The sequence below is a fragment of the Alosa sapidissima genome, chromosome 14 (genome assembly GCF_018492685.1).
Source record: "Alosa sapidissima isolate fAloSap1 chromosome 14, fAloSap1.pri, whole genome shotgun sequence".
NCBI lineage: Eukaryota > Metazoa > Chordata > Actinopteri > Clupeiformes > Clupeidae > Alosa > Alosa sapidissima.
This window is the reverse complement of record NC_055970.1, coordinates 16,734,162-16,751,551: the sequence shown is the minus strand read 5'-3', so window position 1 is coordinate 16,751,551 and position 17,390 is coordinate 16,734,162. Positions and strand designations below refer to the sequence as shown.

General features: G+C 43.3%; 1 protein-coding gene across 3 annotated transcripts in view; it reads left to right on the top strand.

The window, feature by feature from the left end:
- dennd2b (DENN domain containing 2B) overlaps nucleotides 1–17,390 on the top strand; it is a 50,130-nt gene that overhangs the window by 1,522 nt on the left and 31,218 nt on the right. Inside the window, exons 1-2 of one of the 3 annotated variants that reach the window (XM_042060759.1) lie at nucleotides 4,642–4,835; nucleotides 13,646–13,741. In XM_042060759.1, the coding sequence (XP_041916693.1) occupies nucleotides 13,668–13,741 (74 nt within the window). In that variant the 5' untranslated portion in view covers nucleotides 4,642–4,835; nucleotides 13,646–13,667. Of the gene's footprint in view, nucleotides 1–4,641; nucleotides 4,836–13,645; nucleotides 13,742–17,390 lie in introns of those variants that run through there. The other 2 variants (XM_042060757.1, XM_042060758.1) reach the window with 2 other exon arrangements.

The following is a 17,390-nucleotide window of genomic DNA, read 5'->3' as shown; positions in this document are numbered from 1 at the left end:
ACAGCACTATTATGTATCATGATACAGATTGCAGAGGATATTTCAGATTAAAGGCACAGGCTCATTAGTGTATTGAGGGTGAATAATATCCCCCCATCAACTTCAATCTTGAGATGGGGATATATGAAGATGTATTCAGTGTGTGAATAATGTCCAGCTGTCTCATTCCTTATAATTTCAGGGGAATGAATCATGATGTCTCGCCTAAAACATATTTTTTTGCGTTCAGCACTGTTCACTCTGTGGCCTGTCCCCATCATTAGGCTTCTTAACGTTGAACTACTGAAAATATATTGTTGTCTCCTGGAAGCATTTGCCCATAAATATTTTGTGGTTGGGTTGTGGTTAAAATGTCTGTGCTAGGGAGGGATGTTGTGTTTTGAGGCTCTTCTGGTATCACTGAGCTTGATAGAAGGCTAATTGCAAATATGCCACTTGTAAGTATCACTTTCAGCTATTGTCATGTTGTAATGCTCCCCAGCCTTAGTTGCCTGAACAGAGAAACCGCAGGGTTGCCGGTTCGAACCCCGACCAGTAGGCACGGCTGAAGTGCCCTTGAGCAAGGCACCTAACCCCTCACTGCTCCCTGAGCGCTGCTGTTGATGCAGGCAGCTCACTGCGCCGGGATTAGTGTGTGCTGCACCTCACAGTGTGTACACTGTGTGCTGTGTATGTTTCACTAATTCACGGATTGGGATAAATGCAGAGACCAAATTTCCCTCACGGGATCAAAAGAGTATGTATACTATTACAATGCTTTTAAACTGAATGTAAGAAGAGATGTGAGGGTTCAAAGCAAATGGCCTCTATTGTTCTGAACAAAACAGCTTGGCCTGATTTCTGAATTTAGAGCAGTCTAAATCTCTAATAAATGTCAGAACATTGCCGTGAACATGCTGTTGATAGTGCTCATTTGGGTGTGTGCTAATTGAATAAAGGGTAAATAATGTTCTATAGTACAGTCCCCCACCTCCATAGTACAGTCAGGTAGAATAGGGTACATTAAAACATCCTCAGGTTGAGTTACACAGCAATATTCCAACACGGCGGCGTCATTAATCTTCCTTATTGAAAATGCAGCAGTTACTGAGAACATGTGTCAGAGGGCTGTCATATTCCATGCTGCCCCCAGCACAGCACAGCACAGCACAGGGGCAGAGAATAAATCAAATAAAAACAAATCAAAGGGGCTGATATGGCTTCCCCACAGATAAGTGTTGTACATGTAAGAAGGATGTAGAGAGGTATTGTGACTTTCGTCTAAATCTGCTAACAGGATGCCTATGTAATACACAACAGTAAATCTTCAATGAATGTCTTCAGGGCAACTGATGATATTTATTACAAAAATAAAACAAAAAGTAAGCTGTGTGTTTGCTTCATTGTTTTGTCATGATCTCTCTGAGCTGTAAATGTTATCCATAATGTAGTTCATAATTATGAGACGGTTAAAAGAGCGCTCTCACATTTAATCATGGACATGTTGCCTTTCTGAACTGTTAGTATTTTCTGTCAACATGTTGCGAAATATGTTCCTTAAATGTTCCTTTGTACTCTGTGTACCTTGCCTCATATATAATCTTTTGGATCCATTTGCTTTCATTTTCAGGGTCTGAAACAATTAATCACTGGGAAGAGACAGAATTGCATCATTAGTATGTACTGTATGTCTTCAAATGTTTGTACTTTCTGACCAGCTGCGAATGACAATGTGAATTATGGGCAAAGGTAAAGTCTTAAATCGAACTAGAACTAATTTAATAAGGCAAAATCACTTTGCTAATTTAACACCATGGGTAAGACCTCCATCCAATTCTCCCACAAATCAAAATATATACTGAATTGTCCTGATGTGGGACACTGCCTAATGTGGGACGCCTTAGCTCTGGTGGGTGTGGCTCTTCCCCAAAGTAATGAATGTCAGTGAAACTATGGCAAAAAGCCAAAGCTGTAGGGTCCTGTCATCAAAATTAGATGTGGATTTAATATGTTGTCCTCACATTGCAGCCTAATATAGCCTACTACAGAAGTCAGAAAAGCAAAAAATGTCCCACATTAGGGTAATCCACCCCTAGCTGTAGTTCATGCACTAGAACTTTACTTGTTGATAGACTTTTCCCGCCCTTTCAATTAGGGCCCAAGGTCTAATTATCCATAGCATTATTCTCTTTAATAATTAGAGAACACATGCTTCCAATGAACTTTGTGACCTTTATCCTGTGACCATTAATGCACAGGCTTCAAAACCCAGTAGTGACACTTGTAGTGTCCAAAGTGAGTTTGCTGTAGGTTTCATGGGTCGAAACCAAAATAGTCTTAATAATGTGACTGTATGTTTGCAGTTGAATTGAATACAGTGCCGCGCAAAAACAAGGTCAGTCATTTCTCTTGTTTACTGGATGCAACAAGTAAGAACAGTCCCATTTGGAGCAGATTGCATCCAAAGTCAACAGAAAAAAGGTGGATAATCATTTCTGTGGTGCTGAGGTTGCATATTTTTGTCTGCGTTGTCAACAAAACCTCACCAACAAAAAGTCATTATGCTTTGACTCAGTTGGTGCTCTTTGACATCTGGTTCACTCCTACATACCCCACACTTAAAACCACCACATATTTTGGGGTTGTGATGTTCCTGGTAGTAGGCATACTCTCCCTGAAGTGATGTTTAGTCTGTGCACATGAATCCGCATTTCACTGATGTGTTCCCAGGGTTCATAGGAGCATGTATTGAAATATAACACCGTATGAGGTTATTTTAACACAGACACAGGCAGGACGCACAGACAGTAGATATGTAAACACACCATAGGCACTTTCAGATGTCTGTGAAATCCTGGGTAAAAACAAAAGAGAATGCCTGCACACCAGAGTAGCTCTCAGAGTTTAATTAAAAGGAAAAAAAGCAAAGTTTCGAGCCAACGCGATCTTCTTCAGGCCCTGGGTATCTGGGACCCTACAGGCAATGAGATCAGGCCATGCAGTCCTTTGGTTAAAAATGTTAATAAAATGATGTTTGCTGAAAATCACTATGCCTCCCCTGAATTATCCAAAATCCAAAATCTCCCAAAAATATAATGGTGGAAACATACTCTTTAATTGTCAGTCTGATATGTTTGGATGGGAGTTAGTGTACATTGAGTCCTGTAGTTTACCCCACAAAGCACATTGTAAGGTCAGGCTGTCATAATCACAGTAAGTTCAGTGCTAATTGAAATGGTTGTTTGAGGATCAGCCTTATCCTTAGAAGTTGAAGATTATGAGTTATTCTGGAACAGTGCATCGGCCAAGTGGTTTGCATTCCCAAGACAGATAACTGTGGGTTGTAGTGTGTGTGTGTGTGTGTGTGTGTGTGTGAGAGAGAGAGAGAGAGAGAGAGAGAGTGTGTGTGTGTGTGTGTGTGTGGGGTGGGGGTCATGGAGAACATGCTCTGATGATCCACTAGTTTAAGGTGGCTGGTCTCATATATCATATTAACACTTCAGATAGAACACAGAGTCATAAAACAGTATTACCTGTGGCAAACAACTGTTTTTGTGCTGAGCACAATGCCTTGTGTCCACCATGGTCAGTTTAGTGTGTGATTTGTTATAATTGTTTGTTGCCTTCACCAAACTTGTTGAAACTTAATCATAAACCACTATGGGACACAGCTGCAAAACATTGTCAGGAGGACTCTTGTCTCTCGCTGGGCCAAAGTGGAATATATTTATACCACAGGCAATGCTTTAATTTTTACACTCTGCAATGCAAAGTGGCCAAAGCTAATCCATTTTTGCTCCCAGTGATACAGACTTGACTGTGTGAGTGACTCAGACGTACTATCTGCTGAATCATTTTGCAGACCCAAGAAGGAAAACAACTAACTCACAGTGTCCCTCTGGTTGGATTGCTACAGCATGTATTTGTCATTAAATACAATTGTCTAAAGGCCTGACTCATGCTCTGACTACGTGAGGCATAGCCCCCTGGCCAAGCCAGCTGTTAGCAATGTGTTATGCTTGTTCTCTGTTGCTGAGAAACCTAAAACTTCATAAGCACACAGGAGACAGTGGATCAGGGTGTTTTAGCATTGTCTGTGAGCCTCACTGCAGGCATGGATGTCCAACAGAGGCCATGTCAGCAAACCTAATTATAGTTCCCAAAGAGGCTTTTTCTTTGTTTTCTCAAACTCATAATGTAGGTTACAAAAACATTATCCACAGTTCTTTTATTTTAGTTATGTCCTGTTAAAACAGACCAAAGTAGGCTACTTTTGATTTGTGGTCCAATGATGGACAAATACAGGATTAGTCGTACATCCTCTAATTTAAATTTTCTAAACTCTTGCGCATTTGACTTTCTCCACTCCTAAGATGTGTTCACAAGTCTTGCTTAAGATACCATGCTTGAAAATTACCCTGTCCTTACATCTAGTCCATTAGATTAACTGTATTGTTTTTAATGTTTTTAAAGGAAGGAAGTATGGAACCAGGTTGGAATGCGGATAACAATACAATGAAATCATTACCAACATCATACAGCACTTATAAGTAGGCCTATTGAACCATGCGTTTGTGGTACTGCAGACCTCCATAATGTGGGAGTGAGAAAACTTGAATGCAAGAGTGGGGGGCAAAACATCCCATATCCTTGGTTACTAGCCCAGCCTTCTGCTTGCCAGCCCTCTCGGCAAGGGAGGACTCCGTTTGCTTGAGAGGACTTGAGTAGAATTTTAGGGAAGAAGTCCAGGTATCACCGGCAATGTTGTGTGTTTTGAGAATGATGTCTTAACAGGATCTGTTTTAGAGAGACACCTCAACATGAAAATGGCTTGGATAACCAGAGGCTTCCTTGAGGTAACGTTAACACGCCTGTCATGTAAATCGCGTCTTTGCGTTGTTAACTGGTGTTGTAACATTGTTGCAAAGAAACTTGCAGCATGTATATCTTGGCGCTCCAAATAACACTCGAAACTGTTTGGAAAGATGTTGCGTTTGAATAAGCTTAGCAACTTTGGAAAGCGGCACAAAGTATTACATTTAGTGTAAGGGGCCATATTTGGTCATTCACCTCTCTTGTCAAGTTGTGAAAACCAAAACAAATGTATAAAAAACGTATACAGTCCGCTGGTTAGTGCATGCTCACTATCAAATAAATGGATTGAAACCGATAGTCTAGGCTACATCCAACGAAATGAAAACGACATGGTTTGAAAGAACATACACAAATGTACCGTTCACAGAACAACTTTGGATTTCATATACCGCAGACATGAGAATGAGTACTATTAAAGTAAATTACAGAGCACGAAAGACTTTTTTATCCTTAGAAACTTGAACAGGGTGGATGACAATCACTGTGTCAAATAACATGTCTCGATTAACGGCGCGAAATTTCGTTTCGAGTATAAGTGAAATAACTTGAAGCCACCATTATAGTGAGGTTGTTGAGTTTACCAATGAACTAGCCAAAACCTCTAGATATCTGAATAATGATTAATGGCATTTCCGCGTGGGTACGTATAAAAGTGTTGTCTATTAATTCATAAGAAGACGAAGCAGCTGCAAGATATTTCTTGAACTTTCCGAACAGAGTGTCCATTGTACTGATCTAACAATGACGTCTCCTTCTCATTGGCTTGGATTGTCAGCTCAAAGCATGGGAAGGCAGGCTTTCTGTTTTCAGGCTAATTCTTGCGTAATAAGGAAGGCTGGGATGTCACTGAACTGCTATGTTTTAGTTCAGAATCTTTCCAGTCATGCATCTCATATAGCATTGCATGGCAAGACTTCTTTTATTTTAAGTTTTGGCTCCCCTGTGGTCTACCCCTCTGTGCGTCTACTACTTTGATATAACTTTATCAGGAGGTCAGGATTCAAGCATGGCTTTCAACCATTGCATCATACTTGTCCCAAAATGTCATTCAGTCAGTTAGTCACATTGGAAGTTGTTGTCACCTTGGGGTATTTGCCATACTTCTTTTAATTTCTGATCTTGTTAGTAGCGGTGGTGGTATGTTACCCCTGCTGGAAGTAAAGATAGTCAAACAGTACTGGAGGTATTTATGGCTGAGATCCTTCCTATTTCCTTGTTTAAGACAGTTTTCATGGACCTGACCAGTGCGCCACATTGTCCTCCAGTGTCTCCTGTTCCTTTTTGTGTCCTTTCCACTGGATTCCGTGCATATTTTACAGAGGCTGACAAAAATATGTTGCAGTTTGTGGTTGCTTAGAAAGAAACTCAAGCTGTTTCTCAACCCACAGATTTTCCAGAGTGACAATCTGGACTGTGGTCAGCCAGACAGCTAGTCACTTCCTGTCTGTTTATCATTGCCCTCGCCAGACGACAACAACGTCTACTCTTGGGCCAGTCTCCCCATTTGTTCCCCAGATGACAAACATGCATTGTGACTGACACTCCTGTATTGGTTGTTGATTTGAAATGGATGAGTTTAGGCAGTGACATTGTTGTGGTGGATAGATATCTGCTCCCTTTTCTCTTTGTGATGGATGAGACTATTGTTGATACCAACACTCTCCATCATTGTGCAGCGGATAGGCTCATGATTGATGTATAGCAAACAGTGAAAATACTTATAACCCTCTGTGTACTTATGAAGGCGGTGTTGACTGCATTCATATGGGTTGATGCTTGGCATTCTTTGTGTGTCACTGTCACATAATAAGGGGCACTTTGCAGGGCAAACCACTTTTCAGTGTGTTCTGTTGCTGGCATATCAAGACACACCTTGAAGAGTCTTAGCATGCCTAGAAGCCTAGTTTCCTGTCCTATAGTCTCTTTATTCATCCTTCATCTTAAAGGTGCCTAAGCGATGCTGGGTAACATCACTTCTGTTGACGTTCAAACAAAATAGTGAGCTAGCTCGTCTCTCCCTTCAGTGCAATTGAAACTCCTGAACGCACATTTCTTCGGTGATTGGCTGGAACAGTTTGTTATGTTTCATGGTCCAGGGTGGACCAGGATGTTTTTGTTACCGTTTTTGGAGTCTGGTCTGTCCACAGTGTATTCAGGGCACAGGCAGCTAGCGGTTGGTGAGGTGATGTTTGCTGTATGTGACAAAAAATGTTTCAGTTTAGAAACCGCGTAACATCACTTAGAGCACCTTTAACTATCTATCTTGATTGGAGTCACATATCACATGTAAAAGATTCCATCTGTGCATGAGGCCTGAAGCGCTGCATATAATGCAATAAAAGAAAAATTGCTGCAGAAGCTCAGTGGAAAGATATATGTCCTATCCCTGTGAGACTTTGGAATGCTGAGCACAGAAGGAGGTGCCTATACCAGCTGTGCTTATGTAAATCACATTCTATCAGACCCCATCCTCTTACCATTTATATCAGGATGATGTTATTTATTATAATTCCAACAAAGAAATGGCAACTGTAAATGGTCCAGAGACTAAGAGGTGGAATGAGAGGGAACGCAGCCTATTGCTTCCAGCCGGCAGGCCTAGTCATCTTAACAGCTCTCGGATATGGTGGGCATCGAGTTAGTGTGCAGCTGTTGTAAGCTGCCACAGCCAACCTAGGCTAAGCATTGTGTGAAACATGAGGTGTGTGTGAGTATGAGTGTGTGTGTGTGTGTGTTTTTGTATGTATGTGTGTGTGTGTGTGTGTGTGTGTGTGTGTCTCTCTCTCTCTCTCTATGTGTGTGTGCGTGTGTGTGTGTGTGCGTCTCTCTCTCTCTCTATGTGTGTGTGCGTCTGTGTGTGTGTGTGTGTGTGTGTGTGTGTGTGTGTATGTGAGTGTGTGTGTATGCCGGTATGTGCGCACGCGTGTGTGTGTGCTCCATTGAACATGCGCTTTGGGACTCAGCAGGGCAACACTTCACCTCTCACAGAAGAAAGAATCACGCCACACACCACAGAGACGCACACAGCCAGTCCCCAGAGACTTGGCTTTCAGCTGTAGGGGTCAGAGGAACAAAAATGACAGGCCTTTTGTCACTTGTGTGTCGGAATGAAGCTGGACCGCTCGTGCGTAGCTGGGCATTGTGTGAGCGCAGAATTTTCAATGAGCCGGTAATTAGGAGCAGATGGTGAGTCCAGGTGGACGTCCAAACCTCTGAGAAATCTTTCAGGTTAACTGAGACATTCCCCTGCATGTTCTATTCCCTCAATCTAAACATGACATCCTTGGACAATGACGACAGGCAGTGTGTACACGCACCATATGTCCAGTGTGTGTGTTGTGAAGTGAAACTTTTATGAGGACCATATGTAATTAGGACGGGGGAAGGGGGTTTGGTCAAGGGGATGGAAAAGCTCTGGTATGGCTCTTCCTTCTCATCCATATTTTGTGCATTTTGAAAGGAGGATTCTCAGCAAAATAAAAATTCCCTTGACGCAAGCTCATGTCGGACCTGTCTGGCTTTGCAAGCTTGCTCTCCAGCTATGTTCCACATGGAACAGAAGAGAGGAAAAAAGTGGACGACAAAATGTCTCTTAAAAAGTGTAAATGGTCCCTTGTGAATACATGGCTCTGTTCATTCACTCTGAGGTTATGATGTTTGAAAACAGTTGAGATTGTGCAGATCTTTCTCTTTCTCTTTCTCTCTCTTTTTTCTTTCTTTCTTTCTTTCTCTCAGACTCTCTCTGACTCTCTCTCACATTGTCTGTATCTACTGGCTGTGAGTAGACTCCATGGAGTTTTTAAAGCCTTGGAGGAAGTGTCTCAGCAGAAAGTGGACGACATTTTTTTTGCCAGAGGTAGAGAGGTGAAGCAGACAGGAAAACACTATTAGGTCCTCATTGTCTATTTTTGGAACTCCCTCTTTGAGTCAGTCTCGTCCACTTGTAAAAGAAGCGCTAAAGATAGCAAGGAAATGCTAGAGATAGAAACATTAAAGAAGTTAGCAGAAGGGGACTTCTGATGTCTTTTATACGATCACCCACCCATCCAGTCATGTTGATGCTAGAGATAGAAACATTAAAGAAGCTAGTAAAAGGGAACTGCTGTCCTGTATACGATCACTGACTCCGTCCAGTGATGTCCAGCGCTGTTGGGATGGCACATTCATGTTCGTTCCATCACTGGTTCCTTTGTGGCTCCTCACCAGTGTCCGTCCACTGCCTTTCAGATGTCTTCTGTATGTGTTGACTCTGCTATTTGATTGGCAGCACAAATATTAGTGCATTCCTGTCTCGTGGTCTGCTGGTCCGTGGGCCGCTTTGAACGTCACGGCTGACAAGGCCGATGACCCGTGTGCATTCCACAGAGTGTCGCGCACATGGAGGACTCACTGTGATAGTGGGTGTTTGACTGGCTGATAAAGGGCTTACTTTTTAACCACTGCTTGCTCAAGGACGACACAAAGGCACAAAGGGCTCCTATCCTCAGTCCCTCTGCTTTTTGACAGCATCGCACACACACACACACACACACACACACACACACACACACACACACACACACACACACACACACACACTATGTTTAGCTCAGTCATGTACACTGCAAGTATTTGATTGAATTTCACACCGACCAATGAAATGCCTGGCGCCAGCCTTGATGTTCAAAACAGTGACATGTGCATTGACCTACATGTCATTCAGCTTTCTTGAGGAGAATTGACCACAGGAGAGAGTTTATGTTGTTGTTTTTGAGGGTCACAGTATGGAAAACTCACGTTAAGTTTTTACTTTGGTGATAGTACTCATTATAGAGGCATAGATTACTCGCCTGCGTAATTACTCTTGTGTGGTAGGCGGTGCTATGCTCGTGATGATTACTGATTACTTGGCTGTTATGTGTTTTGGAAAGTGGACAGAAGTCAGTAGAAGGGTCACAAACACACCACACAGACATCCTAGAGAGAGGATGGCAATCAGTTGTTTACAAGTTGTATAAACAAGGTCTAGGGCCAGCACTTAAAAATGGTATCAGAGGTATCATCTCTGATATAACATTTCTGTAGTTTCTGTCTCTTATAAAGGTTTGACTTGTTATTTGATGGTCCATTTTACTCATGCTGATGTTTTCTGTATAAATGGGTGCAGCTCTGGCTCTTCCTGTTGTAGATCCTAATCTGGTTGAAATACAAGATTAGCTCTCTGTATTCCTACAAATGTCTGCTATTGTATGGGTTTAAGCAGTTTCCCTTAAACTTCCTTATGGAGCTATTTATAACACTATAATAAACTCCTAGTGTATAAAGTGCCTCTTTGTATTATGCTTCAACTAGATGTAAATACCGTGAAGGTATGACTATTCCATGTTTCTCAACACTTACACTTTGAATAGTGCTGCTAACTCAGGTGTTTTGTGAAATGCCTTGCCAGTTCAAACATTAACCACAGGGTGATGTGCCCTTTGGGAGCTACTGAGAATGTAATTCTACATAAGAACAGGACAGGGGTTGTTTTGAGGGCTCAAACTCTTAAAAGACTTAATGGAAATACATTGGCTGCATGTGAAATGCAAGGTTCTATCCCGAGGTCTCCCGCTCCCACCCTTGGCCTTGCGGTTGCGAGGGAGACTCCTGCCGTGGCAGAGGGTCATCGGCGAGCTGTTGCTCTCCCTAGTTCCCACACACTTGGGTGTTGGAGGAGCTTGGCAGGCGTCCGGGCGGCTGTCATGCATTTGCACTGAGCGTGCTCAGGTGGCAACAGACACACACACACACACACACACACACACACACACACACACACACACACACACACACACACTGTGTGTCTCCGAACCGTTAAGAACAGGTAGTTGCATTGTTGGTGTCAGCAGCAGGTTCCTCTAGATTCTGTTCACAAGTTTTAACCTGCTTCTGTTGCCCAACTGGCAGTGTTGAAACACATTTCCATTTTCTCACGTGTCTCATGACTTCACTCACACAGGATACAGTAGACATATATCTCCCACATAGAAAGTGAATGGTCATGTTTAGTGGTACAGTACATACTGTATATCTAACATATGGGTGCTTGGTCTGGTGGTCCTAATGGTCAATGTTTTGCAATGGTCAAAGTCCACACTATTGAAAAGCTTGTTTTCAGTTTAAATCTTGCCCCTGTCATCACCGCCAGTATTGCAGTGATTTCTCATTTTATGTCATAGTGAAACTGCAAAGATCAAGTAGAGCCAAACTGGAGAATCATTGTGTCTGTAATGTTTTGGTAAAACAGTACCTCCACAATCTTGTTATAGGTTTCTAAATGCACTCTGTATGTGCCTGCCAAACGTTGTGGTAGAAATGATTTAATGGTCTAATATCTTTTCAAGGTTGGTGAACAGTATTTTCACAGCTGTGCGTCCCTCAACAGCTCAGTGAAAATATTGGGCTGCGTTGGGAAAAACACAACTCTCTCACATGTTTCATCTATTCATAAGCACCAGTTGTCAGAGAATAAAAAAAGATATCTTCAACTTCAGCATTATTTGTCATTCTCTCTCATATATCGGTTGGAGTTCTCTGTCTCTGTCTCTATCAATTACTTTGGTATTGTTTTCCCTGTTGGCTTTTTAGTGACGAGTTAATGATGCCAATCACATAGTTGTCTATGTTCATGTTCAAGAGCATTTAATTGAGAGGAAGAGGGAGAATGAAAGAGTCAAAAGAACGTAAAAGAACAAGGGACTGGGAGAAAGAGAGAGTTGAGAAGGAGAAACTGGGAGAAAGAGAGAGTTTAAAAGGAGAGAATGAGAGAAAGAGAGAGGGTTCAAAAGCAGGAGAGACTGGGGGAGGTCTGAGACCCAGCGCGCCTGGTCCCAGAGGTCTGCAGTGGCACTGCTGTTGAGCGGGTCATGTGCTCCCACGTCAGCTGGAAATGAAGATGCATGTCCTCCGCAGTCCTCCGAGGCAGGAAATGGCTGACAGGAGGAATGCTGTCTCTCCCCTCATCCCTCAGCCTGCACACAGCACACAGCTCACAGATCACAGCTCGGCCTCCTGCACGGCTGTGCCGCCGCTGCTCGCCCCGCTACTTCATACAACAACTTCCTGTAAATAAGTGCCACTGGCCACCCCCAGCTGACCCTGCCACCCCCCAACACCCCACACCCAGCTCATCCTGCCACCCCCCAACACCCCACACCCCCCCCCCCCCCTCCTTTAGCTCCAGTTCCATCAGATCTCACACTGACCGCATCGTAAAACGAAGAGCTCTTTAAAGAGGAGCCGGGGAGGTGGGGAGGCAGCTGTTATTTTGTGTTGCTGGTTTCCCACCTCTGTTCACAGATGAGTTTGCCCTCTGGTTTGAAGGGAGGAAATGGCCTAGTGCTTGGCATAGAGTCTGTGGGAGCCTGGGCCATGTTTGTGAATGTGCTTCCAGCAGAGGAGTGCATGTTCCTGTCAAAGGCAGTACGCTCCCATATGACTGCTGCGGATTGGCCTGCAGTCCATGGCGTAGAGAGAGTGATTGTCAGGATCAAAGGAAAAATCCATTTGACTTGATTTAGAAAATACCATCAGACACTAAATGTGGAAATATGAGCTTGAAGCAAACAGAGCAAGTTGCACAACTCAGCAAAATGTGGTTTTGTGTAGATAAGTGTGTGTAATTGGTGTTATATTTTTGGGCCATGCCTGAGCAAAGCAGACAGCAGAAACTTGCTGTACTGGAGGGCATAAGCACCGAAACCTCAACTCTCCTGTGGAGCTTGTAAAACGAATGGCTGTAATAAAAGTAGTTGCTTTTGTAGCCCTCCAAATTGCATAAATGTATAGGGAAAATAATCATTTTTTAACAAGCCAAAAGATTGAGCCTAACTGTAAATCTTTGCTGATTCCTTTTAAACAGACTGACAAAAGAAAACTACACCTTCCATACCAGTCACTCGCTGTTATCTCTCTCCGCCTCCAACATCACTTTCTTATTCTGTCTCTTATTCTTTTCTTTCTTTCTTTGTTTTCTCTCTCTCTCATTATCTCACCCTATTCAGTGTTTGACACACCAGAACTTTGATCCTTTTTTTCTTATTTGAGTCCATTTGTGAGTCAGCTTTGTGCCCTCGTTAATGACTTGGATCTTATGGTTTGAGATGTATTAAATGTTTTGGCTCAGTGAAGCCATGAAGTGACCATGAAATGTTGAAAGCCGTGTTTCAACTAATGATTGCAAATCTCTGTGCAGCCTTGCTGAATGATCAAAAATATTTCCTCTGTTTCTCTGGTAACCACTGGAATTCATCTTGTTTTCTGGACATCGCGTCAGTGCATGAGTGTGCTTTTTCAACAGTGATTGATCTTGGGAAATTGGCCCGAATTCTCCAACTAATCTTAATGCCACTACAGTGAAATATATTTTGGCCTTTTATTTGGACTTCATTTAGGTCGCATTTCATTGAGGACATATTTTGGATGTCAGCAGACATTGGCATCAGTTGGATTGTAATGAACTTATAGTATTTGTAGTTCAAACATAAATACATTTTCTTGCAGGAAAAAGCCTAGCCTACATTTCCAGATATTCCATAACCCATACACGTTATGACTGTGAACAGACTCAAATTCCTCCAGTTGTGTGTATTTTGAAATTCTCAGCTATGAAGCACATTGTGATCTATTCCCCTCTACGCATACACACACACACACACACACACACACACACACACACACACTCACACACACACACACAGCAGTATGATTTTAGAGGCATTAAGTCAGTAGATGTCTGTTTGTCTTATCTGTTGTTCTATCTGTTCGCCAGGTAAGTGGGCGGTCAGGTGAAGATGACTGCCAACAAGAGCACCAAGGCCGCACCCAGAACAGGAGTGGGTAAGGAGGCCCAGGAGATCCCCGACAGGTGAGTGATCAGCCACAGACCCTCGTTCACCTAGGAGAGGGAGAGGGAGAGGCTAGCCTGTTAAAACATGATGCTGTCTAGCGAGAAAAAGTAACTGACTGAATCCAATAAATTTGTTTATTTGATCCAAATCCATGTATTTGGTAGTACGTTAAACCGTCTTAATCCATGGTTTTTATGTTTTCACGAGGGAGGGATTGGGTGAAATCATCAGGGTTTCATAAAGGCTGCTCTTCTGAAAAGGGGCCCCATTCAAACATAAACTCCTCTCTCAGCCCAGGCTTGTTTGAGTCAACATGTTGAGAGCTGACATTTTCCTGCTGCAGACACAGAAACAGAACGGAGCTGTGTAATGAAAGCTCTGGAAACACACTCTTGTCTTCCTCTGTCATTTGTCATCCCTCGTTCACTTCATATACACTGTGTCCATCTCCTACAATCGCTCTCCTCTAAACTAGCCATTGTAGGGAAGAAATGTCTGGAGTGGCCACCACTGAAATACATTTTGGCCTCTGACAGCGTTGCCTCATAGCGGAACACAAGAGCCAGAGCTAAACTCGTGCTGTTTTTAATATCTCCCCAGTGAGCTATGACTGTCCAGTCAGAATCCTGGCATGGTGATTACTGTATCATATCTTATCATGGCCCTGCCAGGTTGATCCTTAGTAGTGATAGGCTTATGACTGTGAGTCAGAGATGTGGTGGATTAACGTTAACTTCCCGTGTTAAGTGGCGCTCAACTTCCTGAGCGGCCCCCTCCGAGTAAGTCTTGTGTCAGTGTGTTGAGTCAGTCATGGGCATCTTGTCTGGAGCCTTGGCAGCAGGAGCTTGGCACCCCGTAGATCATACTGATGCCTCCTTTGAAGTTCGATTCAATATTTATTCAGAATCTGATTTCAGGACGTGCTTCCCAGCAGTGTCATGACAGTTGGTATAAATACAAAGCACAGTTACAGGAAGAAATCTGATGTAGTGGACTAAAATATCACCCACCAACACAACTCCTCTAGGAGAGCAATGTTCCCCAAACACTTAAGAATGAATTTCCTTGATTATCACTTATCACAAATTATATGATAACAAGACATTTATGACTTTGAATGTCCATGTGCACAGTCTATGTGCGAGAAATGATGCTTGCGTCGGCCCCCATCCTCCCACAGGGCTGTGTCTCGCGGATAAGAATACACCCAGCGCGGACTTTAAATCACAGCCTGCGCTTGGGGTGAAGGCTGCTGAGGGGACGCATTTTATGAAGAGAGGATTTGAACTCCGAACATTCTGAGGCAAGCTTCTCATAATAGAAAAGATAATAACTACAGAAAGCATGATTCACTACTGGGGCTGAAACAACTTCAGGTTTTTTTGGAGGAGGGGGCGGAAGGAGAAAAAAGGCTTCGTCTTTGATTCCGAGAGGGAAGGCCAAGGTGCACTCATTGGCCTGTGTGTGTGTGTGTGTGTGTGTGTGTGTGTGTGTGTGTGTGTGTGTGTGTGTGTGTGTGTGTCTGTCTGTCTGTCTGTCTGTGTGCATGTGTGTCTGTGTGCGTGTGTGTGTGTGTGCCGTGTGTTTCTGCTTTGATGTGTTTTTAATGGAATCCTGTCGATCTTCTCTCACCGGCTACTGAGGGAGCAGGAAATAGCCTGTGGTCAGACTCGGGGGCTGGTGCTGCCAGATCTGGTGGGAGTCCGTCCATTTCTGGCAGCCAGCAGCACAGCACAGCTCAACTCAGCTCAGCTCGGTCCATGTGTGGCCAGGGCAGAGGAGGGTCTGCCCCTGCTCCAGCACTTGGCTTGTTGTCTCTGGCTTATGGCTGCCATAGACCCTCCTCAGCCTGCTGGCCAAACCTCAACACACACACACACACACACATACACACACACACACAGACACACACAGACACACACACACACACCACTGGAGTGTGTGTGAGAGAGAGAAAGAGAGAGAGAGAGAGAGAGAGGTCTGGTCCCTGAGTGGAGAATCTTAAAAGGGGCTTGCGAGCGTTCATAGAGCTGGATCGGATGTCGCAGGCACATTTTTGACCACTCTGTTATTCCATAGCTGATTGTGTTTAAATGCAGCTATAAATGGTGGATGGGTGGATCGGGTTGAGTTCAAATGGAAGAATTGGATGGAGTTGAGAAGCCATTTAAAGTACATTTCCAGTAATGGGATCTTAATTTGTAATTGTTTGTTCATAGGATTACAGAATGCTTAATATGTGTCTAAATATTGTTAAAGGCATAATTTTTTAAACTTTATTTTAGGTCGTTTTTGGTCAAATTTAACGACCCTCTTTTTTTGGTATGGTGTGAAATTTAGCTTGCTTGACAGAAGTTGGTCTAGTCTCAACATGGTGATTTGCAAAAAGGAAAAAGAAACAGATCAAATGAGTTTCCAGACTCCATGTAAGGAGCCAGAGTGCTCTGGTTTATGTGTAGCAGGACTCACATTACATGTGTTTTTATTTTCACATTATTACCTTTTACAATACATAGCCTCACTCGGACTGGCTGGCCTTGGGCTGACCTTGGGCTGAGGTCGGGCACAGAGAAAGTGATGGAAATATGTTTTTGAACAGGTCAGCAGCCCTCGTTGTAACCCTTGGAAATGCACTGTTTATAATGCTTGAAACTCCTGAACTGCCCCATGCTTGATGGAAGAGTCGTAAAGCAGAATAGGTATGTTGGACTCCAAGGACTGGCTCTGACCCCTTAATGAGTCGAGGATATTTCTCCAAGAAAGAGTGCAGCTGGAGTTGGTAGGTCGCCTGGTCAGTCACCGGGCTTGTTAAAACATCCCACTGGCCTCCTAGTGGGCTTTTATGATGGATGGCATTGGTTCGCTTCATTCACTGAATTCCTTCTGGGAGCCATGCCTCTGCCTCTACCCAGGCCCTTGCAAAAGTCCCCAGAACATATTTTTAATGGAGGTGGTTCATTTGGTTCATTGTGCGTAGTTGTGTAGTTGTGAGTGAACGATTTCCCTGTCCGTTACATTCATTGGTGCTGGTTTAGTTTTGGCCATTGTGGAATTTTTACATGTGTGTGTGTGTTTGGTTAATGTGTAACGATGTTGCTCCTTTAGTAAATAGAGTGGAAAAAATCGCTGGCCCTTCTAAATGAAAGTACACAGGGAAAGTGCTTGGTCATTCGACACTGACTTGAGTACATATGATGCAATTTTTATAAGTCATTGAGAGGAGCTGAGCTGAATGGATTGATGGTGTCTGCTGTCAGTATTTCTTTATTTGTTTAAATACTCCAATAGTCTGCCATTCCTATAATCTATATATTTGCCATAGTTTTCACTATAGTCAGGAATTGGTATGAACCTGGTATGAACATGTGAAAGGAAATATATGCCATCTCTCATGTTGACACTAAGGACACAGTATAATACACAACTGCACCCTGTGACTCAGCTTGAGGGTGCGAAATCAGACACAGTATAGTTGAACAGTCTGACTCTGATGCTTGGAGGTGTTTAGTGGTGTGTGAACCGAGGAAGTAAGTTTTGAAGCAGTCTGTCTGTGGACTGTAGCTCTTTAAACTAAACTAAACTAGCCTGAGGAAGGATCTGTGGGGATCCAGGTGCTGTCTCTTTCGGCCCCACCCTCGCCTAGTGGGGTGTGAGATGATCTGCCCC